General features: G+C 46.2%; 1 protein-coding gene across 5 annotated transcripts in view; it reads left to right on the forward strand.

Moving 5' to 3' along the window:
* Lrrc8b (leucine rich repeat containing 8 VRAC subunit B) overlaps positions 1–17,429 on the forward strand; it is a 70,161-nt gene extending 52,732 nt beyond the window's left edge. For 3 of the 5 annotated variants that reach the window (XM_028867329.2, XM_028867333.2, XM_028867331.2), the window contains 3 exons: positions 1,254–1,350; positions 4,947–7,108; positions 13,087–17,429. In XM_028867329.2, coding sequence (XP_028723162.1) covers positions 4,970–7,108; positions 13,087–13,359 — 2,412 coding nt within the window. In that variant the 5' untranslated portion in view covers positions 1,254–1,350; positions 4,947–4,969 and the 3' untranslated portion in view covers positions 13,360–17,429. Of the gene's footprint in view, positions 1–323; positions 423–1,253; positions 1,351–4,946; positions 7,109–13,086 lie in introns of all 5 variants that reach the window. The other 2 variants (XM_028867332.2, XM_037209260.1) reach the window with 1 other exon arrangement.
* Positions 17,430–19,712: the final 2,283 nt, after the last annotated feature.

The following is a 19,712-nucleotide window of genomic DNA, read 5'->3' on the forward strand; positions in this document are numbered from 1 at the left end:
ACACTCATCCCGCTCACTGTGTGCATATGCAGCTGTGTGGTGACACACTCATCCCGCTCACTGTGTGCATATGCAGCTGTGTGGTGACACACTCATCCCGCTCACTGTGTGCATATGCAGCTGTGTGGTGACACATTCATCCTGCTCACTGCATGCATATGCTGCTGTGTGGTGACACACTCATCCCGCTCACTGTGTGCATATGCAGCTGTGTGGTGACACACTCATCCCGCTCACTGTGTGCATATGCAGCTGTGTGGTGACACATTCAAGTAGTCGGATTTCTGTGGCAACTTTAACTAATCTGACTTTCTGCTTAGCAGGTGCCCTGTGTGGCTTCATAAGCCCAAAGGAAATTGTAAACATACCCAATAATACCAGCACAAGATTACTACTAAAAGAAAGTATGACTGTAGTTTGAGGTTTGTATCTTTTGCTGGTTCTTACGTACTTAATCATTTGTCAAAGGATGCTATCTTCAGAGCAAATATAAATCTTCCCAACCTTCTCAAAAAGGATCCTCGAACAGTAAAAATCATTTCTATATTAAATTATTAAAATTATTAAAAGTTGTGGATGTAGCTCAGTGGTAGACTGTGTGCTTAGCTTGTCCAAAGACCCTGTCCTCAGTCCTTAGCATTGTAAAAACAATGTTAGCATTTTGAAATCTCCTTACAGTTCAAGGTCATCAGTGTATATGCAGTTTAACTCCCATAAGTGATGGAAGTAGACGTAGAGAATGGCTCTTATCAACTGCAAGGTAAAACAGTATTAGCACAAAGGCCGACTCTGTCTACTGATACCACTTCAGGGAAAGAGGGCTGTGTTTCTAAGCCTTGTGTAAAAATCATGTTTTTATCTCATGGCTGATGGACTTAGTAGGCTAAATTTTTTGAACACTGAATTGTTATTTGAGCAGATAGGTGGTTTTAAGTTGGATTAGAAATTTCGTAGGTCAGTAAGCCACCTGACAAATGCAAGTAAGACCAATTGCAGTGAGGCAGGACAAGAGAGATTGACGTATGTAAGATGCTTGGAAAAGGCTCAGTGTTATAGTGGATTTTTCTCCATAATAAAAAGGAAGTCCTGGGATGGGTGTAGTCTGAGGCATGTGGGTGGGGTCCTGCCTACAGAGCTTTGCCAAGATGCGCCTTAGGTGGGAGTGAACTGACCTGTGAAAATATATCTTTGTAACATTTGATGGAGAGGGTCTCTGAAAACAGTATCTCCAAGATATTTTTGTTTCCTCGTAGGATGAAAACAAATTCCGAGATGGTGTGTCTAAGAAACTTCAAAAGGTGTAGACCTCCCGATTGAAGTGTGGTGGCTTTGCCTCATTTCTTCGTGACAGTGAGTATAAACACAGTCAGTGTTGTTGAGGTCAGTGTTGGCCTGTAGTCTTTGTTGAGCAATCTCTACTCCCTGTCAAATACTTTCTTCATTATTTGAGCCGTTATTTCTTCCCAGTATCAGTTTAAGATATTAAATGGCTATAACTCTCAAGAACTGTAGGGAATGAGTAAGTTCATAAGCTCAGGCTGGAAAAATCTCTGGAGATGATATGATTCACTCTTATTTTCCATTACAAGAAATTTGTAGTGTTCCTGGTGGACAGTCATTTTATCCATCAAGACCCAGCTAGGACAGAGAGCTGAACTGTTGAAAGAACATCCACTTAAATGTTGTTCCACCAACACACAAAATCAGATGACTGGTCTCACATGGTAGCACATACCTATAATTCTACCAGAAATTCAGGGCCAGCCTTGGCTATATATCATGTTTAAGCCAGCCTGGGCTACATGAGACCTTTCTCCCTAAAATATGTCTTTATCAACCTTCTACTCAGCTAGTTCTGCCTCTAAAACAAACCCACATATCCTTTCATTTATGAGGAACATTTTGCCACATTTTAAAGGAGACAGAAAATATCTGTTCACCACAGATGAGGTACCAACAGAACAAAGAAACTAATTCCATCCAGTCTCGCTTGATAAATCAATGAGTTCATTGGGGTTACTGCCAGGAGGAGGGGCAACAGATCACAAAAGCTGTAATACTGTAAAAAAAAATAAATAAAAAATAAAATAAATAAAAAACACTCCTCTAGCCCCCTAATTCTCTATTCTCCCCCAATTCCAACTCCCCCCATTATCCTTTCATGCCTTGTGCCAGCACCCCCAAACACTGGGTGCAGCTCCAGTGAAATGGGAGATACACTCTCAGCTGGGGCTCTGGTGACATTCCTTACCTTCCCAGGAGGCAATGTTAACACCTTATCACAGGCCTAGCTGTCACCGCACCGTGTTGCGTATTTCATTGCCATGACCACACAGCCAGTGTGTGCTGTTGGTCACCAGAGCAGTGTGATCCGTGGTGGCCACTGGGTCATATCAGGTTCCAGGGTGCACACAAGTGTTCCTTTCCATCCCTGCTGTGGTCCCCGCCTTGTGTTCCTCCGTCGTGGAGGGTTTGAGGTAGCCACTCCTGATCATGCTGTTGCCCGTTTTGTCTTTAACGGAGTGTTAGGTTCCAAGCATGATCTCACTAAACAGGAACAAAACTGCTGCCCCATTATTGGGGATCACTGTTACTATGACCAAAGGTTGGGTCACTATTGAGCATAAACGTTGTCACACGGTTGGCTGAAAGTACGCACACTTGGTTAAAATCCATGAAGTTTTCTTTCTTTCTTTTTTTTTATGTTATTTCATCCAGTGATGTTTTCTACGAACCCTTTTCTATTGTGCTTTTGGGTTTTTTGTTGTTGTTGTTTGGTTTTTTTGTTGTTTTTTTTTTACCAGAACAATTCTATGAATCTCGTGTAATTCTTGAGATTGGGATGGAGGGCAAGGTTTTTTGCTTTGACACAAAATTGTGGTTAACTGCTGTGAGAGTAAGTCAGAATGAGAAGAATTAAGGATCAGATCTGCTAACAGAGTAAAGGAGGAAAGACCTGGTGAATTTTACAGTCTAGCCCTGGATCTGTGGAGGAAACTGAATACATTTAAGATTCTATTCCAAGAGAGGATATAAATAAAAAGAGTGAGCCTACATCCCAGGAGGTAAAATAAGGGATCAAGGGGTGTCTTAACAGGTGGAAGAGCAGGTAAGGGTGTGTGGTCAGATGAGCAGGACCTGCCGAGGATGCCAGCACAAGAGATTGCTAACTTGTAGCAGCCTCTGTAACAGGCTCCTGGGACTTAGATTGTAGCACTCCTAGAACTCAAGGCTGAGTACCTTTTTCTCTAGAAGGACCAGTGAGAACCAAGGAGACTTTGGAGGAGATGTCACTGGTGTAATGGTCTCTAGAGAGTAACTGAGGCCCAGGAAAGGGGATGACTTAATACTCAAGAAGGCAAGAAGAAGCCCTTTGGACATGGGGTAGGTCTGCCCTGCCAGCTACCATGATTTTTTGTTGCTATCTTAGTCAGAGGAGACACCATGACCATGGCAACTCTTATAAAGGAAAATGTTTAATTGGGGCTGGCTTACAGTTTAGATGGTGTGCAGGCAGACGGTGCTGGAGTAGTAGCTGAGAGCCCTACATCTTGGAGGCAACAGGAAGTCGACAGTGGGCAGTGGCCTGGGCATAGGAAATTTCAGAGCCCACCCCCACAGTGACACACTTCCTCCAACAAGGCCATACCCACTCCAACAAAGCCACACCTAATAGTGCCCCTCCCCATCAGATTATGGGGGCCAGTTACATTCAAACCGCCACAGCTGTTGTCCTGCAAACACTTTGCAAGATTCAACCGTCTCCCTGTATGTGACGCTCTGCCGTCTTACAGGCAGTCTGGGTTTTGCTGGCTGGATTTGTTTTTGAGAATTTGACCCTTTAGGGATCAGACCCTAACTCTTCCTCCTGCCTTGTACCCTCACTGCAGCCCCCCATAATTTGTGTCAAGGTGAGATAACCTTGCCCATCCTCCTAATCCCCAAAGGATTATGTGAGCCAAACAGAAAATTCTCGTGTTAAGCCCCAAAATATCATGAACACACTAGAAGGGGGTTCTTAGAAAGCATTACTGATAATTTATTGTAAAGGGTCTGAGTCTTTCACACCTTGGTTTTGAAGGTAAGAACGGCCAGCAAAGGGGACACCATGATCCAGCGCCCCTATAGCTCTGTGCTGTACCTTTAAACATGAGGTTCCCCTGTCCTCCTCGGGGCTCCTCTCCACCACTCCTTTTTAAACCTTTACAGCTGCTTCTCCACGGTTAAATGCTCTGAAGTAGTCACACAGCCATGTACTTAAGTTACGTAGTGGAAGCCTGGAGAGAACAAGGAGGTTCGTGTTGCCATTTGCTTTGTGAGGACTGGGCGGAGTCCTCCAAGCCTGGGGGATGCTTCTGTGAGGCAGAGCTTGCTCAGAAAAGGCTCTCGGTGGTTGAGATAACTCTTTGGTGGTAAACAACACTGCCCACGGGGGTTCTGTCTGGGAAGGAGTTTATTTGGGTTTCAGAGGGTAGGACGTGTGTGAGAACAGTTAACCCGGCCTTGGAGTTAAAATCCAGGAGGCAGCTGCAGAGCTGCTTCAACGCTGTCCCCAAGGCCCTTTACAGGAGTGTCACCAAATGGTCCCCAGACTTTCTAGTTGGGTGTGGTTTAGGTTGGAGATGAAACTAGAAGCCTTACCTGCCCATGGATCCGTCCTCCATCCTGAGTTTTACCTCTCTGCTGAAATCCTGCCGGGTAGGTAGGACGAGTGTGTACAGGCAGGAGCGTGAAATGCACCCCAGGTGCTGGTGCATATGTGTCAGCCCAGCCACTGGAAGGGAGAAACAGGAAGACTGGGAGCTTCAGGCAAAGCCTCAGCTACATAGGGCGTTTGAAGCCAGCCTGGGCTACCTGAGGCCCTGTCTCAGAGCACAAACACACACCAACAGAAGGGTGCGCTGGAATGGTTTCAGCGGGGGTTTCTTTTCTTTCCTCCCCTCCAGTTTCCGTTCTCTACAAGGGAGTCATGATCACACTCACGGAGCTGAAATACTTAGCAGACGCGCAGTCGTCCTATCAAATCCTGAAGCCGTGGTGGGACGTCTTCTGGTACTACATCACCCTCGTCATGCTGCTGGTGGCCGTGCTGGCCGGCGCCCTGCAGCTCACCCAGAGCAGGGTTCTGTGCTGTCTCCCGTGCAAGGTGGAGTTCGGCAATCACTGCGCCGTGCCTTGGGACCTTCTGAAAGCCGGCGAGAACACGTCCTCGACCCCGGGCCTGCTCCTCCCGGCGCCGCTCCGGATCCAGAACGACCTCCACCGGCAGCAGTACTCCTACATCGACGCTGTCTGTTACGAGAAACAGCTCCACTGGTTTGCCAAGTTCTTCCCCTACTTGGTGCTTCTGCACACACTCATCTTCGCAGCCTGCAGCAACTTCTGGCTTCACTACCCCAGCACCAGCTCCAGGCTGGAGCACTTTGTGGCCATCCTTCACAAGTGCTTCGATTCCCCGTGGACCACGCGTGCCCTGTCAGAAACAGTGGCCGAACAGTCGGTGAGGCCCCTGAAACGCTGCAAACCCAAAACCTTGCTCGTAAACCCCGGGGGCCCTGCCGACAATGATGCCAGCAAGCAGTCGTCGCCCTTCCCACAGCCAGGCTTGGAGTCACCCGGCATAGAGAGTCCCAGTTCTAGTGTCCTGGACAAGAAGGAAGGAGAACAGGCCAAGGCCATCTTTGAAAAAGTGAAAAGGTTCCGCCTGCATGTGGAACAAAGGGACATCATTTATCGGGTGTACCTGAAGCAGATAATAGTCAAAGTCATCCTATTTGTCCTCATTGTATCGTACGTTCCGTATTTCTTGAGCTGCATCACTCTTGAAATCGACTGTTTGATTGATGTGCAGGCATTTACAGGCTATAAGCGCTACCAGTGTGTCTACTCCTTGGCAGAAATCTTTAAGGTCCTGGCTTCATTTTATGTCATCTTGGTGATACTCTATGGCCTCACCTCCTCCTATAGCTTGTGGTGGATGCTGAGGAGCTCCTTGAAGCAGTACTCCTTTGAGGCACTCAGGGAGAAAAGCAACTACAGTGATATCCCTGACGTCAGGAATGACTTTGCCTTTATCCTCCACCTGGCCGACCAGTACGACCCCCTGTACTCCAAGCGCTTCTCCATCTTCCTGTCAGAGGTCAGTGAGAACAAACTGAAGCAGATCAACCTCAACAATGAGTGGACGGTGGAGAAGCTGAAAAGCAAGCTTGTGAAAAATTCCCAGGACAAGGTCGAGCTGCATCTCTTCATGCTCAGCGGTCTTCCGGATAACGTCTTTGAGTTAACGGAGATGGAGGTGCTGAGCCTGGAGCTCATCCCTGAGGTCAAGCTGCCGGCCGCCGTCTCTCAACTTGTCAACCTCAGGGAGCTTCACGTATACCATTCGTCTCTGGTAGTCGACCATCCTGCCCTGACCTTCCTGGAGGAAAACTTAAAAATCCTCCGCCTGAAATTTACTGAGATGGGAAAGATCCCACGCTGGGTGTTCCACCTGAAGAACCTCAAGGAACTGTACCTGTCAGGCTGTGTTCTCCCCGAGCAGCTGAGCACCACGCAGCTGGAGGGCTTTCAGGACTTGAAGAACCTGAGGACCCTCTACCTGCGGAGCAACCTGTCCCGCATCCCCCAGGTGGTGACGGACCTGCTGCCCTCCTTGCAGAAGCTGTCCCTCGACAACGAGGGCAGCAAACTGGTCGTGCTGAACAACTTGAAAAAGATGGTCAACCTGAAGAGCCTGGAGCTCCTCAGCTGTGACCTGGAGCGCATCCCTCACTCCATCTTCAGTCTGAACAACCTGCAGGAGCTGGACCTCAAGGAGAATAACCTGAAGACCGTGGAGGAGATCATCAGCTTCCAGCACCTGCCGCGCCTTTCCTGCCTGAAGCTCTGGCACAACAACATCGCTTACATCCCTGCCCAGATCGGAGCGCTGTCCAACCTGGAGCAGCTCTTCCTGGGCCACAACAACATCGAGAGCCTGCCCTTGCAGCTCTTTCTGTGCACCAAACTACACTACTTGGATCTGAGCTATAACCACCTGACCTTCCTTCCCGAGGAAATCCAGTACCTGACCAACCTGCAATCCTTCGACGTGACCAACAACAACGTGAGTAAATCTGTGCTTGCTTGTGCCGAGCTTGCGGGGTGGAACGTGGGGGGACGTCGGTGGGGGGCGGGGCATGCCCAGCCTCATCCCCTGTGATCCTGATCGATTACCAAAGCCCCGACTATGGGATTCCTATCTCACACATTATCGTGGAGGCATCAGCCCCATTCCTAACCCATAGTAGTTGTTCAACAAATGTTCTCGTGACTCTCTTTCCCCATTTTCTGCACAAATGTCACAGTTAAAGCATTTAAAGTCATTAATTAGTGAGGGTAGAGCTGGCTTTTGTTTGGGAAGGTCTTGAGTACTTAGAAAGCTTGGTAAAATTTACCAAGAATAACCTTTTTAAACTGACGGAATTATGAATTATTCATAAATGCCTTTTGTTATACAGTAAGGAAAAAAAAACTTGCAATCTGCACATACCTCTAAAGAGACAACTCAAAATGAAAGGCCCAGCTCCGTAATGCAACACTAGGGCTTCTTGGAGTCTCTTTCCAGCATCCATACTTTAAAATGAACCATAATTTGCATCAGTTAAGGAAAATGTAACTTCACAGAAACAAGGGGGAAAAATGAGTCATTTCCTAGGTTAAAATGTGAAGTAGGAGGACAAAGGGAAAAAAATCTTGCTGGTCTAACGGACCAGAGAATGAGGGTGATGTGTGTGTGAGAGGGGAGCGCTGAAATCCAGGCGAGAACGTACTGGCCTCTCCACGTGAGGAGTGGGTACTGCTGCTTTCTTCCAACGCATCCCAAAATATGTATCTTCTGCACTTAGATTTGACAGCATGGGTATTAAAAAGATGCCAGAAAATTGAGATGAGAAAGAAGCTCACGTTGCTATTTTAGAATGCTGAGACTCATGCATAAAAGAAGTGTGCCCCAGTCCATAGTAGATGAGAAATCCCTCAGCCTGAGGTTCTAAATTTACAATAAAATTACAATAGACCAATTTGGACTAGCAGTATACATGAGAATTACCTGAAGAGCCTGTTAAAATACACGTTTCAGGACAGCCCTCTGCCAATAAATACACGCACATACACACACACAGACACACAGATGTGCACGCATACACACATACACATAAAGCTTCTGATTGAGTAGGTCCGGTGGAAGACACCCTAGTTTGCATCTCTGAGGTCTCTGGATGCTGGTGCTAACCTGCTGATCAAATAGAAAATGACAGTGAAGTTGAGTTGGTAAACTAGTTTAGGTCTCATTGTTCCATTGTTCCAGCTGGAGTAAAAAGTATGAACAATTGTTTGGGAAAGCACTGATTCTATTTGTGATCCAATGAAGCCGCCACTCGAATAGTTAGTTGGCCATGCATTACTTGCATGAACACGTCAAACTCTTGGCAGGTAAACTTAAAGAAGCCTTAAGACCATTGGTGCTTTTTTTAGGGGTAGAATTTGTAGCAGGCTTTCTTGGACCACCAGCCCCCAAATCATGACACTGAGACTTACTAGTTATGAATGTTCCGCCTTAGTTTAGGCTTGTCCCACCAGCTCTTGTAACTTATTTTAACCTGTTTCTCTTCATCTACATTTTGCCTTGGGGCTTCTTACCTTTCTCCTTCTGTATGTCCTACTCCATGGCTGTCTGGCTGCCCCTGGTGTCTCCCTCTCTTTCTCCTTCCTTCTCTCCCAAGCCTAGATTCCTCCTCCTACTTATTCTCTCTGCTTGCCAACCCCATCTATCCCTCTACTGCCTAGCTATTGGCCGTTCAGCTTTTTATTAGACCAATCAGGTTCCTTAGGAAGGCAAAGTAAAACAAATGTAACACATCTTTGCCTAGTTAAACAAATATTCCACAACAAGAATTAATATTGTATTGTCATTTATAATCAGATGGCATATAAGTTGGGTATAGATTCTCCACACTTCAAATTTTTTTTTTCAAATTAAAAAAGTTACAGGTTTTAAACAGCTGGTGTCTGGTTATGCTTTTCAGGGACATGATTAGGCAAATTAAGACCATTGATGCCAGGGTTCTTGACTGGTTGGCCATGTCTGAAAGAGACAGAGAATGTCAGACTCTTGATCAAGTTGAACAAGTGCTACCATGAGTAAAGGAAGTTATTTTACGGCATAAGAAAGTCTTAGGCCAAATGCACGCCGTGGCCAGAGTAGAATGGTGGGTCCTTGTGTGCCTTGAGCAGGGGTCTATTGCTGCGCATCTCAGGGTGAACATGACACCTGTCAGTGGGTCAGGAATGCTCTCCCCAGAGTGCAGAGTCAGAGAAGAGTAAGGAGACGGAGGTAGCCAGTGAGAAGGAAAGTCCCGGGACGGTGGCTCCCCTTTGCCTCCACCACACTGCCGTGTCGTGTGTGTGCATGCAGGCAGCCCTCATTAAAGGCAGCGAGCGGGTCACAGAAGATGGTCAGCTGGTAAAGGTGCTGGCCGCCATGCCTGGACTGAGGGGGAGGAGGTAAAAGAGGATAATGGGAGGGACTTTCATCAAAGAGCAGAGTGTGTGCTGGAAATCATAAAGAATAAGTACTTTAAAAAATACATATTTTAAAAACGAAATGACCCACTGATGGAACCATGTGGCCTGACAGTGGGAAGTCGGGGGAAGGCAGAGAGAATATTCTTCGGTATGAGTGTTCTAGTATTCAAACAAATCTTGTTGGTGACAGCCATGTGAGAATAGAACCGTCAGGATAAAATTTCTCGTCTGGCCACACAGTCCCTGGGAGACTGGGTGTGCATTTGACATGAAAAGGGAGCTGATGTGTGGCCGAGACTGTCCAGACTTCTATCAGCCACCGGTGGGGTCCTTGTTAAAGAAAGGTGGGGATTCATGTTTCATGTGGAGATGCAGACACCTAGGAACCATCTAATCTTGAAGATCTCATGGCTCTAAGGCGGAAACTAAAATATGTATGAAAATTACAAGCATTCATAATGGCTATATAAATATGTATTGTAATATAAATAAGATACCATGTACTAAGAAGATAACAAGCATGTCATAGTAGCACTGGAAAGTTGCCTGCCAAACCAAACCTGGGAACAGTCAAGAAGGAAGTAAGGCAGACTCCAGGGAAGAGACCAGAGCCGAGATCAAGCGCAGAGGGACACAGCTCACGCGCTGTGACGTGCGTGCTGGGCCGGACACCGTGTGTTCTGCATCTGGACCCTGGTGCAGAGGCTCCCTCTCATTGTCCTTTCCCTGCGGCAGGCAAGCTCACATGTGAGCATCTGGTTCTCTCTTCCTGGATGCCCCATTCTCTAGATACGGGGGACCTAGGGACAGAGAATCTGGTAGTGGGGAGTTCTGCTTCCTGCAAAGCCATGAACAGAGTCCCCAAGTCAGGGCAGTCCTCGGGGGACAAGTGTCCATGGCAGAGTCCCCAGAGCCCCTAGCACGGGAATCATGTTTTTCACCCCAGGTGCCTTTAACGTGTGAATACACACTCACTTGTTTCTCCAAGAGGAGGTTGGATTTGCCATGTGTTTGAGCAAGGTATCTTTTTCTTAGGAACTTGTGGGAAAATGAAATGCACCTTAATAACTAATGTAAAAATATAGAAATCATGCACGATTCGGGCTAAAGGGACATGTTCAAAGAATGACACATAATTTTATGGAACTGTTTTTGAAAATAGGACCTCATGTGCTCTAGATTTAGACCACCAAGGATGACCTTGAACGCTTCCTGCCTCTGTGCAAGGCTAGGATTACAGGCACACACCGACACACCCAGTTTATGCCCAGCTGCAGATCATACCCAGGGCTTCAAACATGTTAGACAAGCATCCCAAAACCCAAGTTACATCCCCAGCCCCAGAATCATTTTTATAGTGAGTACTGTGCCAAGCCAAATGTTGTTTGGTGTTATGAACTTGAAGGTAAGCTATTTTTAAATGTAAATAATTTAGTTCAGGATGCAATTAGTTAACTGAAGGAAAAGCTCCCCTTCCTAATTTACGAAATTTAGATTAAGTAGTTAAGTTAGAACCCTGCACCTCAGCTGAGCACTGGCCTGGACAGAGCCCCTTAGATGACCCCTCAGCTCACAGGAGTGGGTACCACCACCTCAAAGTGGCGCATAGTCAGAGGACCTGGTAGCCCCTGGCATTGGCCCAGCCCCAGAGACTCTGTCCACCTCCCCGAGCAGTCCCTGTCTCCATTGAGGGCCTTCAGAAGTCACCAACACCACAAACTCAGAACTGTGGGAGAAGAGGGGAATCCAGTGGCATGGACGGGAGAGTTGTGAGGGCATTGCTTCAGGATGAGCACCTGCCGGGTGGGTGGCCATGTGGAGCTGGAGGAAGGGGACTGTGGGATTCCCGGGTGTGGTGGGGGCTGGGGTGCCCTCCTGACTACCTGGGACACGTGCATCCTTGGTGCAATCGTACCGGTCAGTGCGATTCTCCGGACGGGGTTACTCCACTGGAGGTCATTTTGCCCCCTCAAGAGACGCTGGCTGAAGATAATTTGAGGCCGTTACAACCGGGAAGGAGAGTGTTTCTGGAAGCTAGGGGCAGAGGGGAGTAAGGCATTACAAGGCACAGTACAGCCCCACAGCCAGAACTGTCCCACCTAAGATGTCCACAGCTTCGAGGCTGGGTTTTCATGCAGCCTGCTTCAGACAGAAATCTTCGAGCCTTGTGTGGTGCTCCGCACTTTATCGCCAGCACTTGGAAGCCATTCAGCACATGTCTACTGAATGCCAGGGAGCCATGCCTTCCCTCCCTTCAGGGTGTCTCCCCAGTCCCAGCTGAGCGCGGCTATGTAGGACCCAGCTCCTGAGCTAGGGAGCGGCTTGCAAAGCGGCTCCCTGTGTGCCTTTCTGCTCTGCCTGCCTTGCCTGCCTTTTTCAATATTGAATCCACGTAGGTAATGGCTTACATCTGTGCCTGAGAAGAAATGCAATGAGCATGCAAATTTTCCTTTGCTTATGTCTTATTTTAGTGTAGGAGTGATCAATGTTGAGCATTTTTAATGCAATTTTGCGGTTTTGAATTTGTATGAAAAGAATCCTTTTGAGGAGAGAACTCTGTGCCCCTCAGAGCTGGCTCAGTGGGGTGTGCATTAGGCCATCAGAGGATGCCATTACAGCCCTTTAGTGCCCTTCATCCAGGCACAGCAAAGCCGCTTCCTGAACTAGGGAGCCAACAGTTTCATGGTGTCACAAACCAATACAGGTGAGCTTTCTAGTCCACAGATGTCCCTCCCTCCCGAGGCCCCCAATGGAGCCATGAGTTGAAGGGATGGTACGCGCTCAGCCTCTTCCTGTGAGGTCTCATGGTGAATCCAGTTCATTGCACACTCACACACCCTGTTCGTCATGGAGGGGAGCATTCAGCTGGGGCGGCTTTCAAGTAGACCCAGCTGCAGGTTCTTTACCGTATTTAAAATTACCTCACAGTGTCATGTGAATCTTTTAACGGATGTGAGGGCATAGGAAGAAGAGCAAATGCTCAGAAGTGTGTGTCTGTGGAGATGTGAAGTGTATGTGTATAGATAAGCCCTTTTTGTTTTTATCTCTGTTTCTGTAGACTACTGGATATAAAAATGTAGGGTTCATTCTCTTAAGCAGTTTAGGAAATAGCCTTGCCTGCTCTCAGGCTCTGGGGCGTTGCTCACTGACTAGCCTGGTAAGATCTTTATGAGGGCTCTGGGGAGTCGTTTATTTCTGATCCAGGACTGAGTAACTACGGTTCTCCTGGGTTTCCTGGCTCGTTTTCGTTAATCTTAGAAACACCGGCTGTGTAAGTGCTTTCTCTTTAAGAATCACGTTGGTTGTCCACCCTCACGAGTGCAGCTGCTCAGTGGCCAGGGCTCCGCTGGCCACTCCTTTCTCTTTTGCCTGCACCTCAAAGTTACCGCCAATGTGAGGATGTCTTTCTCTGTGGACCTGCAGGCATGTTTTTGCAGAAAGGTAACTGGAAGGGAAGTACATGCATGTGCTGTCGGAGCCAGTCAAAACTGGTTTCACCTGCTTCTTTTCTCCTTGTAGATTGAGATGCTACCAGATGGGCTCTTCCAATGCAAGAAGCTGCAGTGTCTGCTCCTGGGGAAGAACAGCCTGACAGATCTGTCCCCTCTGGTGGGTGAGTTGTCAAACCTCACCTACCTGGAGCTGGCTGGGAATTACCTGGAGACACTGCCCCCCGAGCTGGAAGGGTGTCAGTCGCTGAAGCGGAGCTGTCTGATTGTGGAGGACAGCCTGCTCAACACTCTCCCGGCCCCCGTGACGGAGCGCTTGCAGACATGCTTAGACAAGTGTTGACCTGAGGATCAGACGACGGCCAGAGCAGTTGCAGAGTGAGGCCCGGGGCTGAAAGGAGAAGGAACTTTCCTGAGTTATGGAGATGAAAAGTGGCTGGTGGTTATGACACACCCTAACCCAAAACCTTCCCAAATGACTCAGTGTGAAAGCAAGTCAGAGGAAGATGTCAGCGTTGCAGTTTTGTGAATAAATAACTGATCTTTAAATTATTGAGATGTTGTAAAAAATAATAAATAAAAGTAATACGTTGAGGTGGCCTGAGAGGCGTGGAGTTATGGAAACTTTACCTTTCAAGTCTTATCTTCAGGACTCTGTATTTTTCTGCTCCTTTAGCCCATTACTTATTTGTGCTCTTGTTTTCCTGACTTTCTTGTCACCAACCCCATAAAGACTCATCAGCACAAATGTCCTTGATGTGTGCTCACCATTGGTTTGATTTATATTCTTCCATTTTTTTTTTTAAGCAAGCCGTGTTGTGCTCGGCTTCCTCCCCACTTCCTCTCTCATTTTGCTGGAATCCTCACCTGGTTTTCTCTGCACAACAGTGAACATCCCTGGGAGAAATGCTAACACTTGGCATTCGCCTAGAACAGGAGCCAGGGTTCCTAGGACATGTGGTCCTCTGAACATCCTAAAAAATAATGTTTTCTCAGATTTGTCTTCTTGTCTGTCATCAGAGCCTTTTTAAAATACGTTAAGAGTTTTTATATGAGACAAAATATTTTCTACAGTATGATCTTAGATTCTACATCTATGAGAACACTTTGTAAGGTACAGTGAACATGTGCATCTCTCTAAGAATTTACTGATTCTCAGTTTGGGCTGATTATGATTTTCATGTTTGTATGCATTCTGCTCCAAAAAGTTTTTGTACTCTGCAACTAACTACTTTTGGATGACAAAGCCTTGTGTTGTTCTTCCCCCAAAGTCTCTGAGGGGTCTCTGTGTGAGAGGACAGCTGCACCATCTACCTCTCCTTGTGCAACCGTATGGGTCCAATCCTCAATGACTTACAGACTGGTGGAGGAGAGAGGGCAAGGTCTAGATTGGAAAATACTTGGTAGAAACTAGGTAAGCATTAGATAAAAATGTAGGGCGTCCCTCCATCTACACGAGCTCTCAGTATGGTTATGATGGAAGCTGTCTGTTCACCACCTAAGTGAGTTCACTTAGCTGACGTCCATCTCATGCCTTGCAACTCCTGGGATATGTCTTGTTTCTTTTGACAGAGAGCTTTGTGTTGGTTCTTTATTATCATGCATATCATTGAATAAATAAAATGGACTGGCTCACTCTGGGGAAGTGAACATTGTAGTGTATTTTTTCTGTACTGGGTCTAGGCGTTATAAACTCACCTCTTTTGGGACATTAACTGCATCTACACGAAACTGGAAAACACTGTGGGTCGAGAATCTTCTAAACACTCAACTGCGATGTGTAGTTTTTCTCTTGATTTGTTCTAGAAAGATGAAAGTGAGTCTTCCAAGTATAAGCAATGCCTCTTTTCTTAGCTGCCACATATGCCTGATGTTCAGAGAGAAGAATTATGCAGAAGAAACTGGAAGGGGGTTAGTTACAAAGAATATCTAGAGAAGGCCCAAAAGCTGCCTAACACTGTGAATGGCAAGGAACAGACTGAAAATAGACACATTAACAAAGCTTGCCTTCATCAGAACGTCCAAGTTCTCAGGGAACCAGGGATGACCAGGGCAGCTCTCTCTGGGACCTCACAGACAGGTCCTGGTATAGCTAAGTTTTTTCTTATTTTTACTTTTTTAAAAATGTGAGTTGATGATAAATGTTTTCCAGTAGAATCATCATGTGGACCAATTCCAAAGTTGGCTGGAATTTTCTGAAGTTTTGAATAAATGTTTTATGTGAGGGAGGTTTCAATATTATCAACCATACTTCTTATGAAAAAAAATCCCACCCTTTTTATAGGAAAGAAATTCAAAACACAGTTCAGATTTTCTAACCCTCACCCAACAAAAGAGAACTTCCCCATACCTTGTCCTCCAGTGCAAGCATCATTGGCTAACTTTCCTACCTCCTCAAAGCAGTTCTCTGGAAGGATCAACTGTGAGGTGTAAGCCGCTTTCCCCACACTAGGCTCTTTTTGCTGCTGGAAACCATATCGCTCTTGATACCACAGTTCCGAGATGTCTTTTGAATTTAATGCTTATGCAACAACGTTGAGGTAGCTTTTCAAGCTAACCAACACTAAGGCAATGAACAATACTCTACTGCCCCACTGATGGAGATGGGTGTTAGCGTTGGCTTCACTGGCCTGTGTCAGTACTCACCTAGTACCTAACAGAATCTTAAATGAAGAAAAGGAAATCATCTTAATTATCATGAGACTTTCCAAAAACCAAACATAAAGGATCGAAAGCAAAGTTTTGGCTGATGCTATGATGGTATGGGTTCATTGTATTTGCATCCACACACAAATACAGAGAGACACGTGTCTCGTATTTGCAAATTTTGTTTAGGTTAGTCTAAGAATAGCAACTTTTTTTTAATTCATTACTTTTAATCATGAAGTATTTGATTTCCTTCATCATGATATTTAAAATCAAACGCTTTTTGAGAAGGTACCATGTGTTTCCACAAAAGTGGAGGGTTTTTTTCCTTGTCTGTATCAGGGTGGACCTCTGTAGCATATTGATGATGCATTTTCATTTTAATCTCCTATGTATCACCATATTTCTCTGTTACAAATAAACAAGTTAATTCAGGGAACATGGAATGCTTGGGGTCTCAGTGATGTGGCAAGCTCTAATTTATCTGCTGTAGTATGCTAACGCGGCTTATGTATATAACATTACTCCTTGATAGTGAAATGGTTCTGCTCGTGTTTTATCATTCAGATATCATGTTTAATTAAAATATTACATTAATATTGATGGGCTCATTAAAACAGGCAAACACTTATTCTATAGACTTGACATTATTTCCTTATATTTTCAGTAAAATTACCTTTCCATCTTTATGTTCGTGTCGCGCTGGTCCATCCACGTCGGGTATCTTCGTGCTCACCACCTCACTGAGTCTGACCCGCACTGTATGGAAGCGGTGTCCACTTGCTGTAGCATTGGCAGGGGCCCCCACGTGTGCGCAGCCTTCATGCCTGCTCTAGGAATCCAGCTTCTGCTCACCTTGTTTTCATTGACTACATATTGCATTTGAATCTGTATTACTTTCTGGGAGATAAAAGACAATAATTAGAGAAAGGAAGACATTTTGCATCTTGGAAGAAATGCATATATTTAGACAGTGTAAAGAACAGTACTGTAGCATGTCCTGGGTGTGACGGTTTCTCATCTGTACCTGTGTGGTATGGCTGAAGCAGGGGAAGCTGCAATATGGCTTCCTTCCGGTCTCTTGCCCACAGCTTCTGCATCCAGTGACAGCTGTCTACTGTGCACCTTTTGCAATGGACTTCATGAACTATATTCTCTTCAGCCTTTAAAAAAAATATGCACAGTTTCATCAACATGGAAGTATTAACACAGATTATATGAGCCAAAGTACTGAGTTGAGATGGCCTCTAGTTGAACTTAATTACATACTAAAGTTTTGAATTTAACACAAATACACCATAGCTGAAAAAAATACAATTATGAATGCCTTCTGCATGTTCATTATTTCTAACAGACATGGTGCAACTTTAAAAATACAAAAGGGTATATATAGCATTAGAATGGATGTGTCTGTGCTCATATCTGCTGTGTGTCAGCCTTTGGATCAACATTGTACAGTAAGACAAAATTCTAAGTTTCATTCTAAGTAACATAATGGGCCACTCGAGTGGAGACACTCTCTTCTGTTGGCTCCCAATGAAGGCTAGCATTTGCTACTTTATCTTAAAATACCATATTTTGGAAACGTGTATCTGGGTTTTGCTTCTGGAATGAATTACTAGCAAATGTAAAATTGTGTTCAATGTTTTTGGCCCCTGGATTTAAATCCCTACATTCTGTAGATTTTGGGTAAAATTTGCTGTTTTTAAAGTATCTTTTGTGTAAAAAGATTAGGTTTTTATAATAAATGATGGATAAGATGGATCAGTGGGAACTAGCCGGTCTTGTTGTGTTTGGTTTCTTGCCTTGTTCTTTCTGTTGGTGCTCAGCGTCCGGCAGCAGCTGTCATCTCTCGCACTTCCCATGCTATTTAATAACATGATGGATTTTCACACTGACAGGTGAATCTCAGTCTTTGGGTTTCCCGTGTGCAGCAATGGCCGCAGATAGCCAGCCTCGGAGTGAGGCGTGGATTCGCACTGGCATATGCAGGAGATGGGAGTCGGACAGGTCTGTGCCCATTTAGGACGACTATTCAAACCATGCTGCTCCCCACTTTTCCTCAGAAAGTTCCAGGTTTAGATGCTCAAAACCCAGCCCTGCCCCCGGCCCTTCTTGTTGGCACTGGTTCCTTCCTGTGCTGTTAACCCCAGCGCCGAACAGTGTGCCAGATTAATGAAATCTAAGTAACTGCCAGTGTGCCAGATTAATGAAATCTAAGTAACTGCAGGACTCCTCTCGGCAGGCTTGGTGAAGGGAGAGAAAACTGAGTCACCAGACGAAATGCGCAAGTGATAATTTGATGTTTGGAAGCAAATACTTTTCTCAATGGGGCTGGGGAAAGCTGAGCAGGTAAACACTTGCCATCCAAGCACGAGGACCTGAGTGTCGTTCCGGCATCCAAGTAGAGCCGCATCTGTAATCCCGTGCTCTTACAGCTAATGGGAGGTGGCGGTGGCGGCAGGAGAATGCCCAGAAGCTCAGGGGACACTGATACCTGAGGTCCTCTGACCTTCACACTCAGGCTGTCGTGTGAGTGCACATGCACACATGCTCACACACAAACACGCCACACACACACACACACACACACACACACACACACACACACACACAGGAAACCTTTTCCTACTCTGTTCCCTGAGGGCACTGACACAGGAAGCTGACAGTGGAACTCACCTCTGAGGTAATAGTGAATCCTGAACCAGGAAGGAAAGGAGCTGGGTTGCATGCTGCCTCTGGCCGTGGGCTACCCTGAGTGTGTAGGAATGAGAAACACGTTTTACAGCTGCAGCCACGGTTGCCACAGGCTTCCCCAGCCTTCTGGGAAGTGCTTCAATGAATCGGGGACCACAGCTCAAAGAGCCTGGCAGTCCCTGGGGCTGCTTCATGTCAAGATGGCGCCTCAAGAACATGGTGAGGGGCTTGACTGGGGAAGGGAGGCTGTGTGGGCTACTCTGGGGCTGGATTTGCATCTCTGGAGCTATGGTCTCTGTTCAGCTTTTGCTTCCTTCCCTGGACTCTGTTCCCACTCGATGGCTCCTGCTCTTACAAATAGCCACAAGCAAAAAAAAAAAGGGGGGGTGGAGGGTCAGAAGAACAGTCATTTTGATGTGTAGTCTTTAAAAGTTCAGTCCCATCGCCTGTGTGTTGCCTCCTCCTTGACACTTGATACATAAGCTTCTCTGTATCTTGGCACAAATTCTGTAAAGCCTACACTGAAATTTTCTAGGTAAATACCTAGGTAAATGCTCAAATTACGCATGCATTTTTTACTCTCTACCTCCCCCTGCTGCTGAGAGGATTGTAACCCAGAGGCTCTCCATAGTCCAGGTGGCTCCAGGTTCTTTATTGGGGGAATACGTTATTCATACTGTCCTTAACTAAGAGAGAGAAGAGACTCCGTGCTTTCTGTGAACCCCAAGCCTCCCGAGACAGCCCCAGTTCCTCACTAACTTTTCAAAACCCTCTTCTGTCCAGCTTGTCCCATGTTCTAAACCCTCCTGGTAATTTCTCTTCTAGAAGTTGCCAACTAAAGTGGCATCTCGGACTTAGCCTCTCTAAGCCTTCCTGGGATTGTTCAGTCTGCACAGTTATTTTAGCCAGTCTCCTCACCCTTGGGGTGAGGGCCTCCACGCCACATGAGTAAAACACCTATACGGTTATAAAGCAGCCCCAGCTAGAGAGCAGCTGTTTTAGAATCTAATTTCTTTCCTGGTGTGGTCTTTTAACCAGTTTCGGGCTCACACTTAGTTTCCCCTTGCCTTGGCCTCACTCAGTGACTCCATCTCAAATGAAATGCACCAAGAAGGCTCCTTACAGTGCCTCCAGGCACCGGGACCACACTAGGTGTGACCCCTGCGGGTCATTAAGAACTTGATGTCCAATTAAAAAAAAAAAAAGACAAACACGGTTTGACTAGCCAACCAACATAGATTTGGTAAAGATGGAGAAATGGATTTTCTGTTCATAAATCACGGGCTTTGATGTCAACTGTCCTTTCAAATATGATTCTGCAAGAGAAACCAAAAGACTGCTGGGGATTTGGAG

The sequence above is a fragment of the Peromyscus leucopus genome, chromosome 10, assembly GCF_004664715.2.
Source record: "Peromyscus leucopus breed LL Stock chromosome 10, UCI_PerLeu_2.1, whole genome shotgun sequence".
NCBI classification, from domain to species: domain Eukaryota; kingdom Metazoa; phylum Chordata; class Mammalia; order Rodentia; family Cricetidae; genus Peromyscus; species Peromyscus leucopus.